General features: G+C 42.1%; 2 protein-coding genes across 2 annotated transcripts in view; one reads left to right on the top strand and one right to left on the bottom strand.

Annotated features, from left to right (window-relative positions):
* Positions 1 to 10,517, top strand: part of col17a1a (collagen, type XVII, alpha 1a) — a 32,325-nt gene extending 21,808 nt beyond the window's left edge. Inside the window, exons 42-50 of the mRNA XM_034129472.1 lie at positions 50 to 175; positions 269 to 334; positions 427 to 528; positions 628 to 768; positions 950 to 1,111; positions 1,242 to 1,388; positions 6,317 to 6,466; positions 6,551 to 6,631; positions 9,388 to 10,517. Of these exons, the coding sequence (XP_033985363.1) occupies positions 50 to 175; positions 269 to 334; positions 427 to 528; positions 628 to 768; positions 950 to 1,111; positions 1,242 to 1,388; positions 6,317 to 6,466; positions 6,551 to 6,631; positions 9,388 to 9,437 (1,025 nt within the window). The 3' untranslated portion in view covers positions 9,438 to 10,517. The remainder of the gene's footprint in view (positions 1 to 49; positions 176 to 268; positions 335 to 426; positions 529 to 627; positions 769 to 949; positions 1,112 to 1,241; positions 1,389 to 6,316; positions 6,467 to 6,550; positions 6,632 to 9,387) is intronic.
* The window catches only part of slkb (STE20-like kinase b), a 35,052-nt gene continuing 29,824 nt past the window's right edge, over positions 9,782 to 15,009 (bottom strand). Inside the window, exons 15-18 of the mRNA XM_034129487.1 lie at positions 13,768 to 13,959; positions 13,554 to 13,679; positions 13,291 to 13,404; positions 9,782 to 11,626 (exon numbers count right to left, since the gene is read on the bottom strand). Coding sequence (XP_033985378.1) covers positions 11,480 to 11,626; positions 13,291 to 13,404; positions 13,554 to 13,679; positions 13,768 to 13,959 — 579 coding nt within the window. The 3' untranslated portion in view covers positions 9,782 to 11,479. The remainder of the gene's footprint in view (positions 11,627 to 13,290; positions 13,405 to 13,553; positions 13,680 to 13,767; positions 13,960 to 15,009) is intronic.

Genomic DNA, 15,009 nt, shown 5'->3' with positions numbered 1-15,009 from the left:
TTTAGAGCGTAGCCTGGAAAATATTTGCCAAAATGTTATTTGTGTCCAGGAGAAGACGTGAGGAGATATGTTGCTGGTACCCCCGGTCCACCAGGACCCCCTGGTGCTCCGGGCCACGGCAGCTACAGAATCAACACCCAGGAGGTGGCTGAACATGTTCTCACCCTACTGAATGGTGAGGGTTTGATGGAACTGCAGGTTTACATTTAAGAGGTGTTATGATGAAAGAACCTGACTTTGATTGAATGTGGATCCTGTCTGTCTCTAGATAGGCAGGTGTTAGGTGTCCCCGGACCCCCTGGAACCCCTGGGCTACCTGGAGACTCATACCCAGGTAAGAAACACAATAAGAACCCATACAGTCATTCCATTTACTAGTTCTCTTAAGCGAATGGGTGTTCATTTTATTTTTTCAACTTCAATCAGTTGTGGGTCCTCAAGGGCCTCCAGGTGTCCCTGGTATCCCTGGTAGAGACGGTCAACCTGGACCACCAGGATTTAGCAACGACATTCGTGACTACCTGCACAGTAAGTCTGAGTAACAACATTAGTTTAAGCTATTTATGGGGGATGCATCGGAGTAATTCACATTTGTTCTGCCTCCACATCTGTACCATTATACCAAAGGTGTGGAGTTTAGAGGTTTACCAGGTCCCCCCGGTCCCCCTGGACCAGAGGGCCCCCCTAGTGGTCTCCACGGACTGGTTTCCTTTGCTGAGTATGCAAACAGAGAACCACCCACAGCAGAACAACAACAATACATCAACAGTGAGTTTAAAAGAATACTTACTCAAAACCTAAATGAGATTAATTAAGAGTACAATCTTTACATAGACCTCAACATAAATGTTACTTCATAAAGCTGTCTTCATCAAAGTCACATATTGTGACCCAATGTTTGCTGAGTCATTGCTCCTTATGCCATCATGTTATACTGTATTGTCTACAGGTGATGGTATGAGAGGAACTATGTTTGGACTTCCTGGTGCACCAGGCCCTCCTGGACCCCCAGGACACAAGGGAGAGCCAGGTGAATCTGGCACAAGGGACAGCATCCTGGATACTGGTGACTACTCCAGCATGGCTGTCAAAGTAACGGATTACATCAAATGTAGGTGATTTAGAGGAAGTTTAGTGTAAACCTCATCACTAAATGGTCAATACCTGAACCTTGCTTTTAATATAATACCATTTTAATAGTTACCTGAGCGCTACTGAACTTTACTGTCCCCTTCATGCAGCCCACGGTCTGCTCCGTGGTGTTGCTGGAAACTCTGAACGTTTTGTTCAAGGACCTCCAGGACCTCCTGGACTTCCTGGAATGCCTGGACAAAGCCAATTGGCTAGCTCCCGTGAAAATATCATGGATGTTGTGGAATACATCAAATGTAAGTCGATATGAGCTTTATGTGCTTTTCTTTTAAAAAGCCAGTAGCTTTTAAGAAATAATTGTACTGAGAAGTACCAAAAAGGTCGCTGAATCTAGCAAGACAATGGCCAAGTTGGCAACACTGTCTACTGCTGTCCACACGACTGTCACAGGATGTATTGAACATTTTAGGTCCCAAACACAGAACATAAGGAAAGCCGGTATATATAACTAAAGGTGTGATTAAGAAGATGTAAAGCTGGCAGGCAAAAACACAAGAGCAGCAGGGTTATTACACACCAACCCAGTCTCACGGCATTTCGTGTTATAGTCACAACATTTAATCTATTGATTCTTGTTCACCAACACGATTTTCCCCTTTTTTTCGTGTCACACAGAACGATTTTAAAAGCAATATATTTCTATTGGTAGTGTGTTTCGTGCCTGCACCACGTCTTTTTGTCCGGTCGGGTCTTGAAAGACCGGAAGCTGTGTGGTTCATAAAAACATGTTCTTACTCAATATCAAGCCACGATTATTGTTTTTATTTTAAATCGTATAATGTCGGACTTTTTTTGCCGTCCGTGAGGTAAAGAAATGGGGCTCAGAGCCTCAGAATACTGAAATCTGTATTTTTAAAATCTTTTTTTCCTTCTAATTTGTTATTCTTTTCTAAATAACACACTGTTATTTACTCAACAATAACACACAATTATCCTTGTTTTTATTTATTTGTTTAATTCTATAATCTCTGGCTTTTTTGGCGTCCGTCAGGAACTGAATTTCAAAATAAAATAACCGGAAACATACACACCCACTGAACTGATTACCCAAGATCCTCAGCTATGGTTTAAGCTCGGTGATTGGATTGTTTAGCCGCAATGCACGTTGGGATATGGTGTTTATGCAATATGAAATCCGAAAAACATACTTTAATCCGAGTGTGCTTGCTTTTCTCTTTGAAAGTCATCACATAACGGCATTGTAATACACGGTTCGGCTGCATTAAATATTACACATCTGCCGTAGTTCTTTATTTATAGAGCCCTGATTAGAAGACCTTTGGACAAACTGGAAGAAATGCCGCCGAAACTGAATACGTGACGTGGATCATAAATATATCAGCAATTAAACAACATCTTCAATTTCTCTTCACACAATACGTCTCCTTGCAGTATCAATACTAATTCGGCTGACTTTTATATTTGATCCAATTGGTAGATAGGTTATATTTACACCATAACGGTGCACAGCTGATATAAAAGGACTTGTCGTTTTTAAAGATATTACTGATTTTCTTTGAATTAAAGAATGTAAATACTGAGTTGAGAGCAGTGGCGTCGCCTGGCCTGGGCATCCGGGGCTTTAGCCCCGAATGTTTTTTCTGTAGCCCCGGACAATTCTCCCTCAATAATATAATACATTAACCGTGCTTTACGTGAACCTCATCATGACACAAGAGAGGATGGCAGGACTGTAATTTCCCGTGTTCAGTGAATGCAACAGAGGCATGACACCAGACCAATCAGAGAGTTGCATGGAAATAAACGTGTGCTTGTGTCATTCAAGCTCGGCTCTGTGTGTGTGTGGCAATAGCGCATTTAGTGTGATAGAGAGAGAGAGAGGGAGAGAGAGAGAGAGAGGGACCGGTGCCGGTGCCAGCAGGGACCGTGTTGTTAGCATCTGGTTAGCTAGCTGATAAACGGACATAAGGAGCTGTTTGTTCCACAACAAGCTGGAGGAGAGTCCTCTGCTGACAGACTGAGAGACTCAGGTGAGCTAAAGGACTCTCTGAGTGTTTAGATAGTTTACTTTAGTCTAAGTTATCTCAGTGGGTCTCAAACGGTTTGGTCACAAATGATTCAAAAGATTATTTCCGCGGCACACGTTTATATGATCATTATAGTTATAAAAAAATTAAAGAGAATAAAGGAAAAACAGTTATGAAATACTATATGGCAGTAAAACAAGAATAGAGTTTAAAAGGGGAGTGATTTGTAAAATATCCATAAAGAAAAAGTAAATCTGTTTACAGTTCTGTTTCAAATGGGTGTTGAGAGAGGTATCCATAGTTCTCTTAATGTTGCTCTCAAAGTGCACCAGATTGATGCTTTTAACTTCAATATTTAAAAAAAAATCTTCCCGGGGGAGCATCCCCACGGACCCCCTAGAGGAGGTTAGGTTCCCCCCCCACTCATAAAAAATAGCACTTTACCCCTGCCTAACTGATTATCGAGCCTTCATTGTAACAGTCGCGGGTATACTGTGTGTGTGCGTGTGGGGAGTGTTGCAGTAGAATATTCCACTGTAGCGCCGCCGCCACTGTGGGCTAAGCCCCGAATGTTTTCAGGTCCAGGCGACGCCCCTGGTTGAGAGAATAGTCAGGGGTTTTGGGTGATGGGAGGCACATCTAAGGATTCAGAATTTCAATAGCTTACCATTAAATGACGGATATACCTTTCTGTCTGTGATGTTTTACAAATCAGATATTAATGTGTAGAAGTAAAACATGTCAAATAATATAGCAATATCCTGTAAAATGATGTGAAAACATGAATAAAACTACACATCTTCAGATGTTATACATACATAAGTGTCCTACACTAATAATAAAAAGTATAATTTGTTGTGTTAACACTTTAAACTTGACAGTTTTTTAACCCTAGTGCTTTAACCTAGTGGTTAAAGCACGTTATTGAATTATTTTTTTAATATGTTATATTTTATGAAAAAAATATTAAGAGTACATACAAAATAGGGGGAAAGTAGTAGGTCAATGATAGAAATATAGAATATAAAAAATCAAGAAGATACTGTAAGTGATCTCTACAATAAAACAGTTTAGTGCCGGATGTATAAAGATATTAATATGAGGATGTGCAAAACAGACAAACTAATTAACCTTTATTAAAACATTAAAGAATAATTTAGGTTAAGGTCTTCTTTTAAATAAGAAAAAAGCTTTGGGGGTATCTACAGATAAATATTAAGCCTGACAAAGTACTTAACGTCTAATATATTGCTTTCCTGCAATGTTAACTATGTTGAAGCACTTATTTTAACTGATATTATACATATTAATTATACTCTTATAAGATGTATGTAGATAGTATAAGAAATGTGCAGAATATGACAGTTTAATGGTGGAGGTATACACACATATTGATAGATGTCTTGTTGAGGAACCTGCGATCAAGTTTTTCATTCATTGCATAACAACACCGTAGTTGTGTATAATATGATGTGTCAATAAACCTTTGAAAATCTTGAAATCTTGAAAGGGATATGCAAAATAGCCATTATATACAGTCTTTAATGAACTATTAGTAGAGAATAACGAGTAATGAATATACTTTATAGGGATCTGCAGATAAATGTTTAGTCTTCTCAAGCACCAACTATCAAATATCTCTCCTGATTGTTGGCACTTGACAATCACCTTCCCTGAATTTTACTCAGGTGTAACTAAAGTCTGATTTAAGGGTTGTTTATATTTCACATCATTAATCAGAATCTGCAAAGTAACTAAAATAAATGTAGTGGAGTAAAAATACCAGGTTAACCTCTGAATTGTAGTGGAGTAGAATTACAAAGTAACAATGAGCTGTCATGTGGGTATATATTAATGCTGCCCAATATGGACACAAGCAATTTTCACCCATGTATTAATTATATGTTTTAAATTTGATAACACCAATGTCTTTAATACTGGCAACTTCTAATTGTGGGAAAAACGAAAACGTTCCCAGTAGAGACGTCCCATAGAACATTTTGCGAAACACAATAGCCAGCATGTGTAGTTCTGTACTCGATTCCCGTTCGAGTCCAGTTTTGGATAGTCTGCCGCGGTTTCGTTCCATTTCAAAGAGCTGTTTGACGCTCGGCATAACCTTGGCGCAACATCCAATCTCAGAGTTTGAAGATTAATCACGGGGACTGTAGTCCCAAACGATAGCTGAGGATTATGGGTAGTGTAGTGTCTTCTGCCATCCTAAACTCCTAAATGTTTTTCGGATTTCATATCGCAATAACACCATATCCCAACGTGCATTGCGGCTAAAACATCCAATCATCGAGCTTAAACCATAGCTGAGGATCTTGGGTAATCAGTTCAGTGGGTGTGTATCGCAATGATGCTCGAAATGTCCCATATAGGCCTACGTCTGTTTCCGGTGACTTTATTTTGAAATTCAGTTCCTGACGGACGCCAAAAAAGCCAGAGATTATAGAATTAAACAAATAAATAAAAACAAGGATAATTGTGTGTTATTGTTGAGTAAATAACAGTGTTTTATTTAGAAAAGAATAACAAATTAGAAGGAAAAAAAGATTTAAAAAATACAGATTTCAGTATTCTGAGGCTCTGAGCCCCATTTCTTTTCCTCGCGGACGGCAAAAAAAGTCAGACATTATACGATTTAAAATAAAAACAATAATCGTGGCTTGATATTGAGTAAGAACATGTTTTTATGAACCACACAGCTTCCGGTCTTCCAAGACCCGACCGGACAAAAAGACGTGGTGCAGGCACGAAACATACTACCAATAGAAATACATTGCTTTTAAAATCGTTCTGTGTGACACGAGAAAAAGGGGAAAATCGTGTTGGTGAACACGAATCAATAGATTAAATGTTGTGACTATAACACGAAATGCCGTGAGACTGGGTTGTACACACAGGTAGAAAGAAGGCGGAGCAGGCAATCACAAAGGCCGGAAACATGAAGACAAGAAGTATAACCGGACAAGACACAAGGAGAGTGTAATACAAAATAAAACAGGAAACACAAAGGACAATATCATGACAGCGATGTTAAAACGTTATACCGCACCTCTGTTTAACTTTGATTGAATATCCAATGTTACAAATCTAAACAAACTACAATAAAACACAAGTAGTAAAAGAAGTGGTTGAAATGATTCCTTACTTTGTCTCTTATCTTCCAGCTCAGGGTCTGCTACGTGACATAGATCAAAACCACAATGAACGTGGCATCCAAGGTCCACAAGGACCACCGGGCCCTCCAGGTCTACCTGGACACAGCCAGTTGTTTGGGTCCCAAGAAAATGTCATTGATTTAGTGGAATACATAAAAAGTAAAGAATTATCTACCTAAAAATTGTAACAATTAGAAAAGCTGCTTAAAGACATAGGTATCCTAACTGAGTTTTCCTCCGCAGAAAATGGAGCCATTGTCGGACCGCCTGGGAGACCAGGACAGAAAGGGGACATTGGGTTCCCGGGGCCCAAAGGAGAGAGAGGTAGGTCTGTTATATCTCACACAGGCTCCGCCCTCTACTGGACTTTATGGGTACTACCTCTCAACCATACTATGCGAGCATTCATCAACTGAAATATCTATAACCGTAGCCGGCCCCCTGGGGCGGGCCTACCTGAATGCGCGCGCAAGCCCACCATATATAAGGCGGCCTCGCCTCCTGGCTGTCATCCTTTTATTTTCAGCGAGCAAGGAAACAACTGAACTAAGACGAGAAAAGACAGAAAGAAGAAGTTTTCCGGCGGTGATGACTATCCGTCTGGGCTTCTACGGCCCGGCTCGTCCGACGCAGCCGGCCTTTGTTTCGCCCCCCTTGCCAGACATCTGGCAGTGTGTGGAGGCGACATGGCGACAGCCACTTAGAACGAAGGCTCCAGTGGCAACGTGGGTGGGAATTCTCAGGGTGCAGGGCCGCTCGGACACGGAGTGTCCCGGTTTGCCCCGGTTTGCCCCCCCCTTGATGAGAGCCTGACGGCCCATCTGCTTCCGCAGGCAGCCGGGTGGGCAGAGGGGAGGAAGCCTCTGCCCCCGCTGCCGTGTGACCGTGAAATCCTAGAATATCTGGATAAGATGTTCAGGCTCGGGGCGTAGATGGCAGCAGCGGCCAGTAATCTCGGCGTGTTGGGTGTCTCGCTGAGTTGGGAGCGATTATTCGGACCGCTGCGTGGGCCAGATGAATAATCTGGTCCACGGTATGGCTACCGCAGCTGGACTTGTGATGTCCCTGGCCACAGTGGCGTCGCGTCACGTGTGGCTGGGTCTGACCGCACGGTCCAAAAAGGACCGGGATGATCTCCTTGGGGCCCCCGTATCCACGGAAGGGCTCTTCGGGTCGATCACCTCGGTCACCCAGCACTTCAGTTGCTTGGAGGAAGTGAGGGCGCAGCTCAGCCGCATGCTGCCGCTGGCTCATCCTCAGGCTCTTCCTCGGGGGAGAGAGCGCCCGGCGGTGGTAAGACGGAGAGAAAGGCGCCGGTATAGAGCCCCCGTGGCACCCGTTGCTCCCTCTGCCTCCGCGGTTCGTCCCGGAGAACCGGCTCAATACCGGCACTCGCGGGGACGGGCTGACCGACCCCGACAGGCTCCCGCTCCGCCTTAGCAAAGGGCTTCTGGGTGGGGTGCACCGTCCTCCAGAAGCTGACTGGCGGTGGGAGGAAGCGTCCCGGCGGAGAGAGTCACTTTCTCCACCCAGGACGCGAGGGCGAATCCCGCCTCCTCCCTGTATGATGCATCTGTTGTTACACGCTCTAATAAAAATGATTGCATGTATACCAGTCTAAGTGTCATTTCTCTCCACAAATCCACACTTCCACATAATGTTAACCATACAGATTCCCCACTCGCTGCCCCAGTTGTAACTCCAGTAAAGGAAGCAGCTAGTGGGCATGCGCATGTGAGAGTGATAAACCGCGCTATGCGGGTACAGGGGCATTATGGCAGGCGTGTTAGGGTTAGGAGACACACATCGCCGAGTGTAAAAACTCTGCTTGATGCATTTCACCGTCTGGGTGAATGCATCATGGCGGAGCGCTCCCTGTGGGTCAGCATGTATTTGACCCCCCCCCTGGACATAGTGCACTTATGTTTTCCCATGCTCCTTAGGGACCTGGGAAACATGGTGCGCAGTAAGCCCCATACAGGGCTGGAGGACTCTCCCTGCCTGCCTATGGGCCTATGGGCAGACAGGGAGAGCCCTCCTCACTGTTTTCCAGGCACACTATTCACGAGGTAAGCGTGTCTGAGTGTGCCCTACCAGCCAGGTAAACTGCGGCCCCCACTTCTCCACGGTCACAAGCGGGGAGAGGGGGTTGCGGTGCAGGGGCTGGTAACCAAAAGCCGGTCAGGGGCAGTGTGGTGACTCGATGTTGTTGGACGACAGGGCGTTTAGGCATCAGGGCTCCACCCACTGTACCCATAGAGTCCAGTAGAGGACGGAGCCTGTGTGAAATATAACGGTGGGTTACGTATTGTAACCCTGTTTATATAAGCACAGGCGGAGTCCTCTACTCGGGGCCCTGTCTTTCCTATGCTGCTTGCTGAAGAGAAGTGTAGGATGATAGCCAGGAGGCGAGGCCGCCTTATATACGGTGGGCTTGCACACGCATTCAGGTAGGCCCGCCCCAGGGGGCCGGCTACGGTTATAGATATTTCAGTTGATGAATGCTCGCATACTATGGTTGAGAGGTAGTACCCATAGAGTCCAGTAGAGGGCTCCGCCTGTGCTTATATAACTAGGGTTACAATACGTAACCCATTGTTCGTAGACCATGGTTTAAGTTAATTTGGGCACCGACCTGGCTAGTATTTAAGAAAAGACAGAAAAAACGGTCCTTCAAGGTGTGCTGCTGTCTGTAGCCGCCGTGTTCAGCCAAGTAATCATAGCTACAGCTCTACGATATAGCTAGCTAACAAGATTTTAGCAAATTATTGAGTGCTTATCTTATTTTTAACACTTAACATGTTGGCTTCATTTCCAGAAAACAAGTTATTCAAGATTACTTTACCTTCAATATGATAAACCAATAGACAGTGTGTGAAAAACAAAGCTAGCAGGATTAGCATGAACAGGCTAATGTTAGCTTGCTAACATGATTTTAGCCTGGATTAGTTTATTTGAAGCTTCAAATACTTTCTACGAATATTTTAGAATGTTTGATTCGACTTGCTTGGACAACTGGAAGGTGAATGTTTAAAGCACGTCACATCAAGCAACACTTTAATCAAACTTTTGTTTCACAGGAGAATCCACACTGACTGTTAAAAGAAGGAAGAGGAACGTTCGAGTGTAACTGTCGACTTGGTTGGTAAACGTTTTATGTGGAGTCTGGTGTGTATAAAGATGATGAATGTACACAGTTACAGTTGTTATGATAGTATTTTTGTATTTCTGAATGTCTTGTGTGTAATCAAAGACTGTATAGCTTTGAATTAGCTTGTTTGATACACTGTATTGAGGGGATATCTTATATTTGTGGGATTTCATGAAGTTGTCTTTCATCTGTTCATACTTTCTTATTCAACTTTTTTTTCTATCAGTGCTTTCTTTTTTTAAATCTACAATTGTTTATAGAAGATTTTTCTCACTGTCAGATAATTACATGTATTAATAGGCAGAAAGACTGGACAACTGTAGTACAGAGGAACATGTTTATTTACAGCAAAATGAAAATCTACATTACACAAGTATTCTAAAAACTATACATTTATTTAAAAAAATGCATAATGCTTTTGATATGGATAACATTGTTTCAGTCAACATTCAGAGTTTATTTTTAATTTTTTTTTGAAGAATAAAACAGACAACAGACCAACTGGTTATTTTGTAATGATATTGTTGTATTCTGCAAACCTCTTCTGAATGAATAAGCTACAGATGCTGCATTGTGGGGGTTGCAGTTTCAGCAGAGAAAGATTCGTAAAAGGTGCACAGCACTTTGATGCAATTTTTGTACATAAGAATTAAAATACCTTACCTCTCAATAGCCAATCATAAGGAAATTAGATGATAGAATGACCCAATCACAAGTTAGGATGGCCTAAACCAGTCAGGTCCATTTTTGTTTGTTTTCACAACCGCATCGAATATTACATTGCTTTGACATCATTCATAATACATCTGCCTTAATAAAAATAAGAAATGCTAAGCGCACCGTTTGTTTCTTTGAATACAGATGCAATCATTCAAAAATGTGCTTCAGAGCTGCACATTAAACCATAAGCCTTACCAAAATCTTTAAAGGCGATCACATCGGGTATACAGTATATCTATACAGCTGTTTTAAAGTATTAAGGCTATTAGCTAGCACGACAATGAAAACAGTATTTCAATAAGAAAAATCCGATATCAAGGACATGCTGGGCAGCAAAAACATTATGATGAGCCATATGAACCAAAGGAAATACACAGGATTCGTCATCATCAGATTATCGTTTAACTGAACAGAAATATGTTGGATTTTGTAAGGCAGGCTTTAGAAACTCTTACAAATGTCTTCACATTTTCTGAAGCGACATCAATGAAAAGTCCCTGAATTATGCTCCAATTTCTGCTTGACAACAATAAAGTGGTGTTACCTAAAAAACATAAAAACCAGAGCAACAAACAGGTACATAAATGCGGCAGTCTTTGTTTCTGCCCCACAGTGGTTTCCTAACAATGACCCTTTGTGTACTGTATGTAAACACCATCTCTACTGTATGCAACGCTAACTTTCTGCTGGATGCTAAAAACTCTCACGCTCGAGACAGGAAGGCATTCTGATAAAAAACCTGTAAAGAAGGAATCATTTCTGCTGGAAAAGATTCTTTGGAAGTTATGCATCATTTAACCTCAAATCAGCCTAGAAGAGATATGCAAGATACAAATATATCACCTTAAGAGAGTTAAATGTGTTTCCTATAGCAGAAGTACATCTATTTTATGATCAATTATAAATGATAAGGTTGCTATTTAGTATTTAGCCATATGAAATGTTAAATAAGTGGTATAAAAAGGCTATCCTTACTGAGAGCAAATGTCTACATGCGAGAAAAAGAGCAGCAAATACTCATTTGAAATTGCTTGGATTTAAAAGCCAAACAGATAACATTCTACAGGCACTGGATTATTTATTATAAAAACAGTTCAATCATGGAAGGAAGGTTGGGCAGAGAGATACTTCACTTTGAGGCGAGGATCGAAACACTGAATCTGAAAATCTCCTTCATATCTCCTGACATCCTCGAACTGTTTTCAGAGGATGAAGGCAAGGCAGCACGGGCTCTTTACTGTCGGTTTGTGTGTGTGTATGCTCATCACGTCCATGTCTGTGCACGTGTGCCAAGGTTTCATCTAGAAACCCGTGGAGTGGACGGAGGGGATGGGGTAGAACTTGGAGATGCGGCTCTGGGAGGAGGGGTTAAGGCACTCGGACTCCCCGCTCATCTTGAAGAACACTTCCTGTTCCTGCAGCTTCCTGGCAAACTCCTCCTCCAGGGCCTACAGGACGCACACAGGAAAACCAAAACGGTTATTCAGCAGTAGCCCTCAATTATGGGTCATTTAAACACTTTGGCAGAAATCCTTTTACGCTACCTGTCTTTTCAGTACTGAAACGTTAGAAAGGCTAACTCCAGTAGGTGACTTCCCATGCAACCAACATTAGTTAGCTAATTTCCTAACATTTCTTCACATGCAAAGCTCAGATCACTGTCTGTACGTTTGTATGCACTAATCTTAGCAGCATTATAAGGTATTAGGCATATTAAGTTAGCAATTTCTGTCTTTGAAGTGCTTCTCCATGAGGGACTACACTTTTTTAAATGATTGTACTTTAGCTGCTGGTGTCAATAGGAAACAGGTCCCAAAGAATTGCTGTTTGTTTAAATATTTGAGTTTTTCCGCTTTGAGAGGTGATCTGAACACGCGTGCGTTGTTAAAGATGGTCTGACAAGGTCCCAGTGTTAGACGCAGTGTTGGAACTGAGTTGGGCCCTCCAGGTTTTCATAATGGTCATGTGAATAAAAACTACAAATTGGACAAATGGCAATCGTGACAGCTAGATGAAAATATGTAGCTTTCATCCTATCACTTTGGGGTAGAGCAGAAAGGCTGTCTGACAGCAAAGGGGGCTATAATATGTTTTGCTGTTGACATACTCTAGCTTCTGTGTCTTTTTCTCCAAACTGCCATTTCCTGTATGTTATACACTGACTATATAGGTGTACTTCAAATAACCACACTTCAAAGTTATCCAAACTATCCTTTTAAAATAGCAATATATTCCGTTTACATCAGTTTGTATTAGTAATGGGGTAAAGTTTTGTGCGAGTACACTGCAGGCTGAGGGAACAGATACTCTACCTCAGGGATGGGCAAATGGCGGCCCGGGGGCGCGTTTGTGTGTATTGTGTTTGTTTCCCGGGGAAACACAAGAAACACCGGCTGTTGTTATGCCTGCTGTGACGTTAAGTTGCCGCTTGTAATTATGCCTTTACAAGCTTACAAGTTGTATTTATCATCTGAATTTGGCGAAACAAGTTTAATATTCTAAAAACCAAGACTTTGTTTATTTGAAATCAGATGAAAACAAACTGTCATGGACCCTGCCGTATATGATTAATAAATGCTATTCATTCATAATTTCAGCGGGAGGGAGGGGGAGCGGCGCTGAGGAACAGCAGAGTGCGGGTTGACAGGTGCCTGTGTTCATTCCCCTTATTGTGGAATAAGGGGAATGCAGAGTCAGGCTACAAGTGTCTTAGGTTCAAGTTAGACAACTAATGTCTGGGTTAGTGTTCATGACTTCATGTTTATGTCATCTTAATGGTTCATCTCAATGCACACACATTTTCCGTGCTTTCCAATAGTTTAAAATAGTTTTATTCCACTGTTAAATAACCTGTTCAATACAAACATGCCACTAGTAAACATTAAATAACATTTCTGTGAACTGATATTTGTTTAGTGAGCTTATTAGAGGATGTTCCTTGAAAGATTGTAAAATGTCAATGAAGATGTCAGACTTAGTATATTTGTTAATAATTACATACAATACATGGAATTTGTGTGTGTGTATTCCAAGTGAATCTGCGGCCCCCTGGTGGCCAGTACATAAATGATGTGGCCCCCACCACCATCCAAGTTGCCCATCCCTGCTCTACCTTCTTCCTGGGTCTTAGCTTCTCCCTCCACTCCTTCAGCTCCATGCTGTGCTCCTCGTCCAGTTCCTTCAGCTTCTGGGTCTCATGTTCGATGAGCAGGTGGCACTTCTCGTTCTGAAACACACATAGGGAGGAAGTATATAAAACAACTTACTGTTCTCTTGGATTCTAAACTGAAACAGTACTGCATGTTAATTGTTGATACAAAAATGACTGAATGATTAATAAAAGTGTGAAGTGAGTGTAGTCCTTTAAATCTCTACCTGCATCTGCTGCAGCTCCCGGATGTTGGCGTCACACTGCAGCTGCAGGTCTCTCATCTGGTTCTCATGCTTCTGATGCTGGTGGAGCCTCTCGTTCTTCTGCCTCTTCTCTTCCTGGGCTGCAAACTGGGAGACAGAGACACATTTGGGGTTTTAAAGGCTACTATTCTTTCTGTTGTATACAAGACAAAAGTCTATTAAATGTGCTGCTCACCTGTTTGACCTTCTCCCTCTCCTGCTCGGGGGTGATGGAGGCGCCGGTGATTCGGAGGCTCTTCTTGAACATGGCCATGCGCGTCTTGGCCTCGCTGCGCTGGATCTTGGGCAGCCGGGTTCTCTCCTGCGTCTGCTTGTTCTTCATCTCCTCGATCAGACGCTGGTTGTAGCGCTGCATCTGCTCCATCTCCTGTACAGGGAAACACACAGGCACACACACACACCATTGAAAGAGCTTCCAGAGCAACTTTTCAAACTTTCACTTTTAATGCTGACATTTGTACAGAAACAAAACTGAGGGGTTGTTTTGGAGGTTGTATGAGTTGTGTAAAAGAGCTACAATCACCGCTTCTCCACTGAAATGAGTTCTGTTCTAGTTCCGTGCTGGGGCTAGTTTGGTTTGCAGTGGAATTAACTTGCAAACCACTTAAGAACCAGTTTGCTTTTCCACTGACTAGAGCCTGAGAGGAACCACGTCAGGACGTCACCGTATACTTTGCTGCAACGCCAGTGTGAATATCCCTTACAACGACAACAACAATGGCAAGACTATGTTGGAGCTGTGCTCATGTTGTGATTTAAAACACAAAGCCATATTGAGTTGCAAGAGTGACTTCTCTTTTTCTCCAGAGTGAAATGGCTAATATTATGCCTCTAGGATTCAGCATTTGCCTTCACCAGCATATATCCTACCGTTTCCCTACTGCTCGAAAGAAGCAATTCAGTGTGACTAACTAACCAGTAGCATCCACTGATGCACATTTCCACATGAATTTAACTTATTTTCAGTTTTATTTGACAATGTTTTGCTACATTGCTCCATAATTAAAGGATTATATAATGTGAAGTGTCTCTCGTCTCACATGGATGATGGTAGCCCAGCCACGAAAGCCTGTCTGACAAATCAATAACAAGATTAAGAATCTAAATATTTGCTTGTTTTTCTTCCATGTTTAATGGCAGAATGCGATCACACATTATATAAAACTCACTTTTGCAGAACATTAAACGCACAGACGTATGGCATATTATTTGTTCGCCATAAATGTTTTGAATTAGGATGTATTCCTTGCTACAACAATGATAGCAAACGGGTTGTAATTCAAAGTCTTGTGAATAATAAATAATATGTCACATGTACGCCTGGTTAATGTTGCGTGACGATTATATATAGGTATGTGGTGTTGTTCTAGACACTTTTCCATCTTGGAGCTATTGCTTCTGCAACAACTTTCTACTG

Source organism: Trematomus bernacchii, unplaced genomic scaffold, assembly GCF_902827165.1.
Source record: "Trematomus bernacchii unplaced genomic scaffold, fTreBer1.1, whole genome shotgun sequence".
Taxonomy (NCBI): Eukaryota; Metazoa; Chordata; class Actinopteri; order Perciformes; family Nototheniidae; genus Trematomus; species Trematomus bernacchii.
This window is presented reverse-complemented; position numbering and strand designations above follow the sequence as displayed.